Source organism: Rutilus rutilus, assembly GCF_951802725.1.
Source record: "Rutilus rutilus genome assembly, chromosome: 11".
NCBI lineage: Eukaryota > Metazoa > Chordata > Actinopteri > Cypriniformes > Leuciscidae > Rutilus > Rutilus rutilus.
The window spans coordinates 41,992,144-42,007,221 of record NC_140216.1 but is presented as its reverse complement, the minus strand read 5'-3'; the positions used below and the strand labels follow the sequence as shown (position 1 = coordinate 42,007,221).

Below are 15,078 nucleotides of genomic sequence, written 5' to 3'. Positions count from 1 at the left end.
GTCCACATCAGGCGGGGGCGGAACCTTGTGAACGGAGACGGGCAGGTGTCAAAGTTTATCGGGACAGTATCAGTGAGATACCAGTGGAGCTCAGCGGTCTGTCAGCTCTGTACCTTTCGGCAATACCTTTCTCTAGCCTTCATTAAAGCAGTCAGTGAGATGACGATCCTGGAGATGAGCAGTGTGCTGATCGAGAAGACCGTGGAGAAGATGAGTGTGACGTCACTCCTGCTGGCCGCATCGGTGTTCACGCTCACACTGGCGTACCTGAGCAAACTCATGTTCAGAAAGCAGCTCGAGGGACATGAAGTAAGTGCATATTAATATAATAACAAGCAATTCGGGAACTGATTGACTGACAGCATGAAAATATGTCTGTGTGGTGCAGTGCTGTCTCCACAAGAGTGTTGTCTATTGTGTCCTCTATAATGTAGATGTTCCCGAATTTTCATTTTATTGTTGTATTTCATATGGAATTTTGCGCCTCGTGTGAGCTGGTATGTTTTTTTATTTCTGATTTATTTTCCTGTAGGCCTACAGCACTTTGGTCAACTTTGGTTGTTTTAAAGTGCTTAACAAATAAAGTTGGATTGGATTGGATCTATAAAGTGAATACAATTTGTCACGTGTCATCTATCTTTCTAATGTTCTTTTTATACATCCATCATTCACTATTAATTTGTTTATCTATCCATCCTTCTGAATATATATCAATTGATCATTCAATCTATCTGTCTATCTATCCATCCATCGCCCATCTATCCTTCTTCTGTCCATCTATCCATGCATCATCCATTGATTTATATATCTAACCTTCCATCATTCCATCTATCTATCCTTCCACCTGTCTATCCTTCCATCATTCCATCATTCCATCTATCTATCCTTCCACCTGCCTATCCTTCTACCGTTCCATCTATCATTGATCGTTCCATTGTTCTGTTTATCTATCGTTCCACCCTTCCATCATTCTATCTATCGTTCCATCTATCCATTCTTCTATCTATCTGTCTATCCACCCTTCCATCATTCTATCTATCATTCCATCTATCTGTCTATCCACCCTTCCATCATTCTATCTATCATTCCATCTATCTGTCTATCCTTCATTCGTCCATCTATCCTTCTGTCTGTCTATTTTCCATCTATCTATCCTTGCATCATCCATTGATTTATATATCTATCTATCCTTCTGCCGTTCCATCTGTCTATCATTGATAGTTCCATTGTTCCATCTATCTATTTATCCTTCCATCATTCCATGTATCTATCTATCTATCTATCTATCTATCTATCTATCTATCTATCTATCTATCTATCTATCTATCTATCTATCCCACATATAAAGGTTCATGTCAGTTTCTCTCTTCCCTCAGAAACTTCCTCCTCATATCCCGTCCAGTATTCCTTTCCTGGGTCACGCTGTGGCTTTCGGCAAGAGTCCCATAGAGTTCCTGGAGCAGGCGTACGAGAAGGTGAGCGTGACACTCAGACTTGAGTGGAGCCCAGGCTGTTCTCTGATCTGATGATGATGATGATGATGATGATGATGATGGTGGTGTTGTCTCCCAGTACGGGCCCGTGGTCAGCTTCACCATGGTGGGGAAGACCTTCACGTATCTCCTGGGCAGCGACGCGGCCGCGCTCATGTTCAACAGCAAGAACGAGGATCTGAACGCCGAGGACGTTTACGCGCGCCTCACCACACCCGTGTTCGGCAAGGGCGTCGCCTACGACGTGCCCAATGTGGTAAGATCCCTCAGCAAAACCTGGAAATATCACAGAATATTAGATATAATATTAGATATAATAATATATCTGCCAAACCTGGAGAATTTTAATATAGATTGACAAGCTTATTTATATTTGTATATTCATTATAAAAATATATTTGTTTCACCAGCTAGAAATGACTCTTTGTTGGTACAATCTAAATCAAATATTTTTAAATCCTTAAAAATGATCATGATTTTAACAGTAAAAGACTGTAGAAATGCTTTCCGTTTCTGTACTGTATACGGCAGGGTGGGAATTATGTAATTTTAGGGGCAAGGCCATTTGGCCTCCACCTTTTTTTTTTTTTTAGGGGCACCAAGGCCATATGACAGGGCACAAAGGCCATCGTACAATTCGATGGTTTTCCCATTCAGATTGATACCATAACATCCTAATTTGGAATAAGACATGGATTATGACTTTTTTAATTAAAAAAAAACAACATTTTTTAATGAGAGAGAGAGAGAGAATTCCATCCAGAAGTTATACACCCTCACACAACAATAGAAACAACACAAATGCCAATAAAAGCATTCAGAAACAACACAAATGCCAATAAATTAATAATTTCCTGCATTGTCGAACGCTCTTCTTCATGTGTTTCAAATATGGACTATAATGTTCAGTAGAGCGCCCTCAGGCTGCTGGTATGAATTGAAAACACAGCACATCAGTATACAGCGCTCATAATGATTACATCGACGCATTTGGCTATAAATTCAATAAAATATTATTCCTGTCAATAGAAATCTGATGTAAACTGAGAATATATCAACATTTCTCCAAATCTGCACACTTTTGAGCTAAAAGCCGTGAGGGACGTTGTTTTGTGAATCGCTTTCATGACGACAGCACAGGAGTTTTTTATGAATGGGAGCGTCTGACGCTCATAATTCATATTAAAGGTATCGACTCATTTTTGCATTTCATAACTCCTGACACAAATTAAGACATAACTGTCAATATAAATTTCTCAGAATACAATAGTGTTCAAATACTGAAACGTGAGTCTTATATATTTTTAATGATGTAAGTTATAGTTTGTCAAGGTAATAGCATTAAATCTTATAGTAACTTTGAACTATAAAAAAAAAAAAAAAAAAAACGCTTCAGTGCGCCGACGCCGTTACCTCTGGAACCTTGCATAGGGCCCTTTTCTGAAAAGGGCACTTATCTACTAGCAAATAGATTTTGATATTTTTAGGTCAAACTGTTCTTGTCTGTTAGTCATATAATGCAGGTCTATGGTCACGGTCTCAAAGAGCAGCCATCCACAGAGTCCAAATTAAAACAATTCCCCATCGTAAGTACACATTGATGGCCTAAGACACGAAACGAGCGGTTTGTGTGAGAAAACGAACAGTATTTATATCGTTTTTACCTCTTGTTGTAACACAGCGACGTCCAAGTGATCTGAGGGCGCCCGCGCTTCCTGCTGTGTGACGTCTGCGCAGACTGGTGCATAGATAGACATATAGATTTCGCCTTGGCTACGGCAGTTCATGAACGAATGCCGTAGCCAAGGCGAAATCTAGTGTATATATCTATGCCCCAGTTTCGACAACAGAGTGTCGTTCTTCTGTTGGTGCTGACGTTACACGCTTCTTGCACTGCTGCTGTTTTGATGCGTGAGATCATCGATGTGATTATGACACTGCACCTGCGCGAATCCACAAACTAATTTAAGTTCAGAGACTACTTGGGTGGAACTTGGACAGGGCCAGGGCACACAGGCCACTGTGGCCGTACAACGATTTTTTTTTCACGGGGCATGAAGGCCAAAGTGTAGGGCAACGGCGGCCATGGCCGTGTGGCCGCGGTATAATTCCCACCCTGGTATACGGTGAATAACTGTGATCTAATCGTACATTTAATATACTGTATATATGTAATTAAATGTACAGTTTTTGGAAGTGAAAAGTAATAATTTATATTACTTTATAGTGAAAATGTATTGTGTAATTTATAGTGAAAAAACGTCAATTGATATTCCCACAATTCCCTGCGTGACACACTTCACATTTGATGTATTTTTGTTGAATCAACTGTTTTTTCATTTTTTTGTCTACTCAGTTGTGTACATTAGGGTTTTATGTTACATTTAATGTTTATTGCATTTTAACATTTCCTTTGTGTTACCATGATGGTGTTTAGTGTGTGTGTGAATGACACTGTGCAGCTTCTATATATTAGAATTAACTTTCTCAGTTTGTGTTAAAGCTGCTTGTGATGATTCATCATGTGACTCTCATCTCCACTGTGATTGGTGGTTGTCAGTGTATTACAATGATACAAAACATATCAGTACTTCAATAGATCAGTAAATTAACATTATATCAGATAGTGAAATACAGTTTTTGTTATTATAAATTTAAGTTAAGTCTGTGAAACCTAAGATGTTGCCAGAAATTTAGTTTTGAGAAAACATTGGAGTTGTGCAGTTCTGTAGTCGCTTTGAGCTCCAAACGGCTGCTTTTCTCTTTCATTCGTTGTTGATGTGATTTGCGTTTGTTTCTCAGTTATTTCTGGAGCAGAAGAAGATGCTGAAGACGGGACTGAACATCGCACAGTTCAAACAACACATCGAAATAATCGAAGAAGAAACCAAAGAGTATTTCAAACGATGGGGAGACAGTGGAGAGAGAAGTAAGGAGACGGAAACATCATGCACTCATGAATCTTTCACATTAGACCAGGAACATCTATTGAACAGCATCTGTGTTCAGTGTGTAATGTCTGATCATGAAGAAGCTCCAGCTCTTCTCTATATCAGTGTCAGCGTTTCTGAACTCCTGAAACGCCTCCATTGTATCTTTAGTTTCTTCCGGAACGAACACGTCACAATATTCCTCATTATAATAATTAATGCGCAGAATAAAGGGACGGGGCCTGGTTGAGTTAGTTAGTTAGTGTGTTAAACTGGTGGTTATGGGAAGGGGCGGGACATTTCCCAAACACGCTCGAAGCGCTCGACCAATCACAACACACTGATCCAGCCGACCAATCAGAGCACAGTGTGCTTTTCAGGAGGAGGGGCTTCATAGAGACAGGAAGTAAACAGAGCGTTACTGACAGACTGGGAAGAGAGGAGCCGCAACAATGGAGAATATGAGGAGAATAATCAACATTACAGCAGGAAAACCTGTTCTAGTAGAGCCTGAGACATCAGACTTTGTAAAGAGCAGAATAGATCCTCTTTAAGAAAACTAAACAGCTAAACAGGAATAGGAGACAGTATTTATGAAGTGTTAAACGCTGTCTTCAGATCTGTTCGAGGCGCTGTCCGAGCTGATCATCCTGACGGCCAGCCGCTGTCTTCACGGCCGTGAGATCCGGGACATGCTGGACGAGAGAGTCGCTCAACTCTACGCAGATCTGGACGGAGGATTCACACACGAGGCCTGGCTTCTGCCCGGCTGGCTGCCTCTGCCCAGCTTCAGGTGCACACACACACACACACACACACACACACACACACACACACACACACACACACAAGGCCTGGCTTCTGCCCGGCTGGCTGCCTCTGCCCAGCTTCAGGTGCACACACACACACACACACACACACACACACACACACACACACACACACACACACACAAACACAAACACACACACACATACTCACACACGAGGAACAGCTTCAGGCGTTCATGTGACGTTGTGTTCCTGCTCTGCGTTCTCAGACGGAGGGATCGGGCGCACTTAGAGATCAAGAAAATCTTCTACAACGTCATCAAGAAGCGGAGAGAAGCCCAAGAGAAAAACAACGACATCCTGCAGACGCTCATAGACGCCACATACAAGTATGTCACCATCTCTCACACACACACACACACACACACACACACACACACACACACACACACAAACAAACAAACAAACAAACAAACAAACAAACACACACACACACACTGAGAAATTACTGACTGCACACAACTGGATCATTTAAACCCAAATGACACCGTTTACAGCAGAGTTTGGGCCAGTTCATCCATGACTAACCTCGGATTTGCAACCAGTTAAATGTTTATTTTATGAAATAATAATAATTATATATATATATATATATATATATATATATATATAATTTATTACATTTATTCAAATTTAAATGTTAAAATAATTAGAAAAGATTAAATCATTAATAGTAATGTTTTATATATATATATATATATATATATATATATATATATATATATATATAAAATAATAATATAAAGTAATATCAAATGATATATTATAAAATTATATACAATTACTTATAGTTAATTATTTTTCTAAAATAAAAAACAACTAATTTCCATGTTGTGCACACACATACTTGTTTATACTGTAAAGGAACTAATATGATGTTATATACAGTATATAATATTATATATATGTTTTATGTATAAAAAATGTTATACATATTTTTATATAAATTATACAAATATAATTAAACTTAAAAATAATTATAAAAATTATGAAATTATAATAATAATGTATTATATTATGATATTTTATAATATAATTCTAAAGACTATTATAATTATTTTTTTATTATAAAAATAACTACTATTTATCCTACTATTCATAAAGATATAAATATTTAATTTACATAACACTCATTTCCATGTTGCACACTCCATCTTTGAGTTAAGGTGAGCAGTTTTGGGTTCGGGTCTTAAACTCCACCAGCGCTGCTTCCGGTCAGGACTCAAAACTCTTTAGGAGGCGCATGTGTGCTAAACATCATGAAGACACTGCCCCCCTGTGGACAACCTGTCAACACAAGCAAATGATTACAAGACTTCAAGTGTGAATGTAATGTGTCCCTGTAGAGACGGGCGTCCCCTGAACGATGACGAGATAGCCGGGATGCTGATTGGCCTGTTGTTGGCGGGTCAGCACACGTCCTCCACCACCAGTGCATGGATGGGCTTCTTCCTGGCGCGGGACAGAGCACTGCAGGAGCGCTGCTATAATGAACAGAAGACCGTGTGTGGAGAAGACCTTCCTCCTCTACACTACGACCAGGTGATGTTCTGCTTTACTGCTGTCAAACCATCGAGTGCGTTCGTTCACCCAAAAATGAAAATTCTTCTCTGTAATTGAAACTTGATTCAGTGGCTCACTCATAAAGACTTCACTTGTTTCACTTGTTATGAATCTGTGTTTTTGAACAAGTCTATTGAGTGAATGATTCAATGACAAATACACATTATTATAACATTATTACATTATTATGTCACTTGTCGCCACCTACTGGTGTATCAGTGTAATCGATACAATATTTATTTGAGGCATCAAGTTGCTTTCAAAAGGTGATTAACTCTATTCTGATCACTACCATAGACATCAGTGTTTATCAATGTTTTACCATTTATCCGAACTATTAACTTTTACTGATCATGTGTTTCGGAGCGTTTCCGAGAACTTTGGACAACTATTTAGATTTTTAATTCCCGAATTTAAAAACATGCTCATCATCATCATAAAAGAGAAGTATTCAAGCAGCTGTACAGTGTGTGTGAATTTTATTTTGAATGTACTTTTGAATAAAGTGACCCAGATGCTAAAGAACTGTTCTGGTGTCTCGCAGCTGAAAGACTTGAGTTTGCTGGACCGCTGTCTGAAGGAGACGCTGCGCCTGCGACCCCCTATAATGACCATGATGAGGATGGCCAGGACGCCTCAGGTACGAGCATTACTGAGATTCAGCGTCTGAAACTAAGAATCACCAGTGGCGGGTTATGCTGTCAAATCACGAGCCAGTCAGTGAAGTTCGTGTAAGACAAATCTGTGCAAATACTTGTGAGTCATCATGATATATTAAATACAGTGTATTGCACAGAATCTGCTCATATCTGGCTTACATGAACACACACGTCACTACACTACACATACACGCTTGTTCATTTGCATTGAAGCAATAGCGAAGATTAAAAAGCATTTGGTGAACAGAAAAGACATTGTTATTTTCCAACATCCTACAGTTTCTGATGTTCTGTGTACAGTATTGATCTGTCTAAAACACATTTATGGTGATGAGGATGAAAGAGGAAGAGAGGAGATGCTGGAAGACACGATTTTGTTTGAATGCGAAATTAATGTATGAAATCCAAATTTTATAAAAAAAAATGTGATGCAGTAAATGTAGTTTTTTGGCTAGTAGAAGCTCTGATTGGCCGGTAACTTAATTTCACAGCCAAATTGGCCGGTGAGTGAAAAGTTAATTTGAAGGCCTGCTGGCATTAAAGCCATGAGATGCTTTGGACTGACCTGCGTGTTTCTGCTTCCTCAACAGAGAGTCGGTGAATACATCATCCCGCCGGGACACCAGGTGTGTGTGTCTCCGACAGTGAACCACCGTCTTCGGGACACCTGGGAAGAGCGAGAGGAGTTTAACCCGGACCGATACTTACACGACAACCCTGCAGCCGGAGAGAAGTTCGCTTACATCCCGTTTGGAGCAGGTGAGATCACGTGCTTTCCAATGAGCGGCTCGTTTAAAAGTGTTCAGACCTGGAAACACAAGCGCTCGCACAGAAAGCTGCCTGTAATTCAGCCAGATTGAGGTCTTTTCGTGGTTTATTGTGCATATATGGTAAAATGCATACAATATGTCAAAATGCACCTTCAAAAACATCCCATTTGGAGCAGGTGAGAAAAAGTGATTTTATCGCGGGTCAAAATGACCCGAAGCCCTAAAATTATACTTTTATATTATATATTTTATTTCATTTTTATCATATTTTTTCTATTTAATGCAATTTTTATGGAGAATTTTTGTTATTTTTTATTTTATTTACCTTTAAGTTACTAGGTTTGATCAATAAATAATACATAAATAGTAATTTAAGCACATTCTTTAAACTTAAATTCAAAATAACTCACTATTTCATGCAAAACCCTTTTAATTCAGCTCTAAATATCTTACATTGGGAGTCTTTGCTGACCTCCTGTGGAAAAATAATAATATAAGATGAATTTCATGACATGATATTTTATGTATAAATGGTAAAGTGCATACAATATGTCAAAATGCCTATCTTGGTGAGTATTTAGATAACACACAGTCAGTTTTGTCTTAACCTTCTGGTGCTGTTCAGTCATTTTTGCCTGAAAATATTTACGTTTTGTCTTTTTGGATTTTTTACTTTATCAGAATGTTACAAAACTTGGTAAAGGTTTCGGCAATTACTGTGTAAACACACAAAAAAAAATCATGGACATCATTCGAAAAGGTTAAATGGTCCTGAAAAAAAAACAGTCATACTTGTGTAGTTTGCGTTGTATGAGCGCGTTGGAATTAAATGTGATGCGAATTTCCCCTAGTGGAAGCGTTTGGTACTGCGGCCGAACAACATCTCACTGAACGCAAATCTTTTGAGATATCACGATCAAACTTGGAACACAACTTGTTTAGATTTATGGCTTTAATTTTTCTCACAAATTTATAATATTATATATAAAATTTGTATTAGTGGTATATTTGTGCTTTTTTTTTTTTTTTTCAAGTTCATTTTTATCAACTTTTTTTTAACTTCAGCAATAAATCTGCCAAGCGTCGTCTTTAAAAAGAGACCAAACTGAAGTCTGTGCTCCAAAGCATTCGAGATTTATGACAGTTTAAGTTGGAAATTTTAATTTCAGGCTCAAAAAAAGAATAAATGAAGCATAACTACTGAACAAATATAATTTAGTGCTATAAAATCCCTTAAAAATACTATATATTAAATAAAAAACATTATCGAATGAAAATATAATACAGTCATTTAATTGATATAAGGAAAACGTCAATAATTTTTGACCGACACGCGAACAGGGTTTGCGCATCGTGATTTTTGTAACCGCATGCGCACTGAATTTGTTTTGCACTAATTAGATGGCTACTGTACACGTAAAAAACTATATATAGTTTATGCTTTAAGTGAATGTAAACAGAAAAATAAGATATTTCATCTGTACCGTAGGTTTTTAAGGTGACAGCAGTGTTGTTAATGTTCAGGTTAATGTTAATATTAATCAAACAAGAGAATGTTAACACAGTGCTTGTGGCGTTTGCTGGTTGATCTTCCACAGGTCGTCATCGTTGCATTGGAGAAAACTTCGCCTACGTGCAGATTAAAACAATCTGGTCGACGATGCTGAGACTGTACGACTTTGCTCTGGTTGACGGACACTTTCCCGCTGTGAACTACACCACCATGATCCACACACCGTACAACCCCGTCATAAGATACACACGGAGGAACACACAACCACAGCAGTGACGACACACCCTCAGTGCTTCAGTTTCACAAATGTTGAGTTAACATTCATCAGATTCTGCAGGTTGACGGATTTAGTTTCATTTCATCTTAAACATTTTGTGTGTTTTTTTTATTTAATAAAACAAGATTAAAATAAAAACTCTTGATTTTACCCAAACTGAACTGCATTGCCCAGATACTCAATGACGCACTTTCAGAAAGCACCCATAATTTGGTTTTACATTGTGTGTGTAAATGAATAGTCTTGGACTTGGTGCTGAAACCCAAAGCACAGGACAATAGAGACGCCAGAATCATATTCATGATTTTGAAGATGAAAATACTGAATTATTGTAGATGAATATGCTTGAACTCTGACTAGATATATTTAAAATAATGTAAGCCACTTTTTACTGTGGTAACAAGACATTTGGCTTTATCAGGACACACACATATTCCCTCACTGCATTATTATACATTATATTCAACATTATATAGTAGTTTAATGTAGTTCTGACTCTAAAACTCTGAAAACTTGAATTTTTCTCACACAGAAATGTATATTTTGGGTGAATTATGTCACTATCCACGATACGTATTGTTGCATTTTTTGTATTGCGCTACATTGTGACACCGCTAACAATAACCATGCAAAATCTCATGCATCTGTGCATTCATCAATGTTCTTTCCTATTACTCAAAAACACATAAACCAACTCAAGACAGCCTTGTTTCTGTTAATGCATTAATTATTCAGCGCAACAATAGTTTATATACAAAAAAATCATTTGATGACATATTAAAAGACTCAAGGATTACAGTTTTTAATTGTTATATCTTGCTAATATCCTTAGATCTGCTGTGTTTTACCCTTTTGTCAGCAAGAAGTTTTTTGTAAGGAAGTGAAATGAAAATTTTATCCAGGTTGTGAGATCCAGGCAATCACCGGGCGCTCGGCGCTCATGTACCCCGTCTGGATTAGACGCCCCGTTAGACTAGAGCGCTGATTTTGTATGTTTGACTGAATTGTTTGCTTTATTTCTTATTGTATAGCTTCTTGTACTTTTTACTTATACTTTTATAATGGCTATTATTGATAAAACTGAAATTTACCAAAAAGAGACAGGGTTTAGTTTTTGTAATTTTTTTTATTTTATTACAGTGAAGATGATCAGAGTACAAATGCACATATTGCCTGAACCATATTAATAAGTTTAATATTTTGAAAATTTTAAAAGAAAGGAGGCAGGGTTGTGTTAATTAAATATATATTTTTGTTGTTATAAATAGTCTAACGTTACATACGTTGCAGTTAATATAATCAATACGCGTTGCCTGAACCACATTTGTGTGGCTATAATGTTTAAGATTTCTTTAAATGAAAACGTAAAGAGGCAGTGTGGTGTTTTATAACATATTTCCTTTTATTGTTGCCTAAAATGTACATACAGAGATAACCGGAGTAACGTTAGCAGAGTGAGCTAACTGACGCTTTCAAGAACGCGCTGTTCCATCAGCAGAATTACCGGACTCGCATCCTCGGGAGTCATTCTCCTGAGCTGGGCTCGGCTAGTCCGAACTTTGCGTACTTGCTATTGGGAAACGGCTAATGTTGGCGGGGGCGCTTGGCTTCTTGTGACAAACATGCCGAGAAGCAAGAACCAGATCTGCTGCATGTCATCCATTGTTTTTTATGTCGTTTTCTTCTTCGCGCGAAAATGACGTCGATCGCTTCTTTCCGGCATAGGCTACACCATGCCCAAGTAAGGGTACTGTTGGCAGTGGAAACACTAGCCGATTCAGGGTTTACCGACCCGAACCGTACCGTACCGGACCGTACCACTCAGTGGAAACAAGCCAAAAGTGACTGAAGGATTGCCGTAAAGCAGTATCTCTGGTCGTACGATGTGTATGACGTCATTGACACTTTAAAAGACTTTTTAAAGAAAATAAGTGACTCTTAGAAAATCTAACACCCAGCAATGTGTAATTTCTTTGCATCTCCTTTCGAATACAACATTCAAATTACTAGACAAAAAATTATATCCTAAGAAAAGTGGATTTTGAGGGGTATAGCGACATAGACCTCCATTCATTCTGCACTCGTCCTGTGAGCGCCCTCATGTGGAGCCAGAGTGGAACTGCACTCATCCTGTGAGCGCCCCCATGTGGAGCCAGAGTGGAACTGCACTCGTCCTGTGAGCGCCCTCATGTGGAGCCAGAGTGGAACTGCACTCGTCCTGTGAGCGCCCTCATGTGGAGCCAGAGTGGAACTGCACTCGTCCTGTGAGCGCCCTCATGTGGAGCCAGAGTGGAACTGCACTCGTCCTGTGAGCGCCCTCATGTGGAGCCAGAGTGGAACTGCACTCGTCCTGTGAGCGCCCTCATGTGGAGCCAGAGTGGAACTGCAACCAGTTCAGAAGCCGGAAGTTTACTGAGAGGAGAACTTCTCCCCGTATTAGATATTCTCTGGCTTTTCTCATAAATAAAGTAATTCCTCAATATGAAGATGATTCAATTCTATTATAACCTATTAATTTAAAATGAAACAGGTTTCAATTTAGGCTATTATAATGGTGTGTTATATGTAAACAGCATTGTTAGTGTACAGTTTATTTATTTAGTCTTTACCTCAGATTACATGTATAACCAAATTATCATCTGAAAGTGTATGTTCTGCTCTTTCAATGGGTTGTCTCAGTTCATTTTTAGCACTAACGATCGCGGAGATATTCAAGCAGTTTAGCACAACGGAAAGCTGGAGATGTCCATCAATGGCGGGGAAAGAGTTAATAGAGAGTCATGAACAAAATATTACAATAACAGATTACCACATATTAAAGATGTAAAAGTAATGTGAGTTGGTATAAGTAATAGAACAGAGATAATAGATGTGGCGAGCACGACGAGGTCGAGGGCCGTGGGAGGACGGCGCGAGGCCGGTGGCGCGATTGATAATGAGCGACACGTGCGCGACGCACCGGTCTCGCATCTCTCACGGAGGAGCGGAAGCATAAAGGGGGAGCGACGACAGTGAAGAGCGAGAGACCGGTGCGTCGCGCACGTGTCGCTCATTATCAATCGCGCCACCGGCCTCGCGCCGTCCTCCCACGGCCCTCGACCTCGTCGTGCTCGCCACAATAGAATTGAGACAAGCATTAATATAGTTAATTAGACAGATAAACCTCACATAGAAAGATCTAGTTAGTTCTTTCTATCTCTCCATCCAGACATAAATGCTGTACCTCAGATCAGTTGATTTCACTGGTTTGTCCAGAACGGTCACTCTTCATGGACACACAGCTGGACTCTGAGTTTCATCTCTGACGGCTGAATCGACTTATAATAGAATACAGTTAATCATTCATATACAAGATTTGGAGTTGGCAATAGATTAAAGACAGCATATGGAATGTATATTCTGCCATTATAAATGAAAATGAAAACATGATTAAACATTTTATTACTGAAAGGTGTCCATAGATTATAAATTTTCATTTAATATTTAAAAGTGGCGATGCATCATTGCTTTTAAATAAAAAAGAAATAAAAGACAATAGATGATTTAATTGTGAATGTTACTATAATCAAAGGCATTTGAATATGTTTGGTGGGCTGAATTACTCACATTAAATCATTAAATAAATATTATATATGGAGATGTTTGTAGTAGAGCGTTTGCAGTATAAATGTCACTTCTGTAGAAACAAAAGTCAAGTCACCTTTATTTATATAGCGCTTTATGCAATACAGATGTTTTCAAAGCAGCTTTACAGTGAAAACAGGAAAATAATGCAACAAAGTTTGTTCCTGCTGTACAACAGATCTAGAAGAAAATACTGTCATAGTCCAGCTTAAAGGGTTAGTTCACCCAAAAATGAAAATTCTGTCAGTAATTACTCACCCTCATGTTGTTCCAACCCCGTAAGACCTTCGTTCATCTTCGGAACACAAATTAAGATATTTTTGATTAAATCTTAAAGTTGTCTAACTCCTCCATAGGCTTCTAAGGAACCGAAACTTGCTGGCCCAAAAAATGTATTAAAGACATCGTTAATATAGTCCAAGTGACTCCAGTGGCTCAATCTTAAGTTTATAAAGCGACGAGAATACTTTTTGTGTGCAAAAACAAACAAAAATAACGACTTTATTCCACTTTTCATTTCCTTCTCTCTGGGCCTCGGGTCTTTTTGCGTAGTGTTTAAGCGCAGCGCGTCTGTGTTGCACGACACCACGTATCACACATGACCAGCGTCGGCCAATAGTGAGCCTACGTGGTGACGTGCAACACAGACGCGCTACGCTTAAACACTACGCAAAAAGACCCGAGGCCCAGAGAGAAGGAAATGAAAAGTGGAATAAAGTCGTTATTTTTGTTTGTTTTTGCACACAAAAAGTATTCTCGTCGCTTTATAAACTTAAGATTGAGCCACTGGAGTCACTTGGACTATATTAACGATGTCTTTAATACATTTTCTGGGCCAGCAAGTTTCGGTTCCTTATAAGCCTATGGAGGAGTGATCCAGCTCTCAGATTTAATCAAAAATATCTTAATTTGTGTTCCGAAGATGAACGAAGGTCTTACGGGGTTGGAACAACATGAGGGTGAGTAATTACTGACAGAATTTTAATTTTTGGGTGAACTAACCCTTTAAGAAAGTTCAGTGTTGATTAATTTCTGTTGTAAAATAGTTATTACTTTAGTTCATTTATCTATACAGCCGCTCTGGAGAAAACCGTGATGTCATCGTCCAGCTCAGTTCAGTTCTCATATAATGGTGTCAATGCAGATCAATAATTTTGTTGAATATTAAGTGTCCTCAACTAAGCAAGCCAGAGGCGACAGTGCAGGAACTCAAACTCCATCAGTGACAGAATGGAGAAGAAAACCTTGGCAGAAACCAGACTCAGTCGCTCAGTTCTCCTCTGGCCAACGAGCGAACAGTGTATGATTATGATTCAGGCATTACAGGTCAGAGGTCAGATTGGATCTGAACATTCAGAATATTTATCCAGTTCATCTGGTTGAAGGTTTCCTTGTTTGACTTTGGATGAAGGATTGGAT

General features: G+C 38.7%; 1 protein-coding gene across 1 annotated transcript; it reads left to right on the top strand.

The window, feature by feature from the left end:
• The first annotated feature begins 10 nt into the window (after window positions 1-10).
• Window positions 11-10,173, top strand: cyp51 (cytochrome P450, family 51). The gene is made up of 10 exons (XM_084424533.1): window positions 11-309; window positions 1,377-1,475; window positions 1,573-1,749; window positions 4,296-4,422; window positions 5,042-5,216; window positions 5,463-5,582; window positions 6,600-6,795; window positions 7,361-7,456; window positions 8,066-8,234; window positions 9,844-10,173. The coding sequence occupies exons 1-10, from the start codon at window positions 160-162 to the stop codon at window positions 10,032-10,034; spliced, it is 1,500 nt and encodes a 499-aa protein (XP_084280659.1). The 5' UTR covers window positions 11-159; the 3' UTR covers window positions 10,035-10,173.
• The last annotated feature ends 4,905 nt before the right edge of the window (window positions 10,174-15,078 follow it).

Coding starts and splice junctions, on each gene's coding strand:
- cyp51 (XM_084424533.1), top strand. CDS start 160: ATGACGATCCTGGAGATGAGCAGTGTGCTGATCGAGAAGACCGTGGAG. Junction 1,476..1,572: donor TGGAGCAGGCGTACGAGAAG/GTGAGCGTGACA, acceptor GTTGTCTCCCAG/TACGGGCCCGTGGTCAGCTT. Junction 7,457..8,065: donor GGATGGCCAGGACGCCTCAG/GTACGAGCATTA, acceptor CTTCCTCAACAG/AGAGTCGGTGAATACATCAT.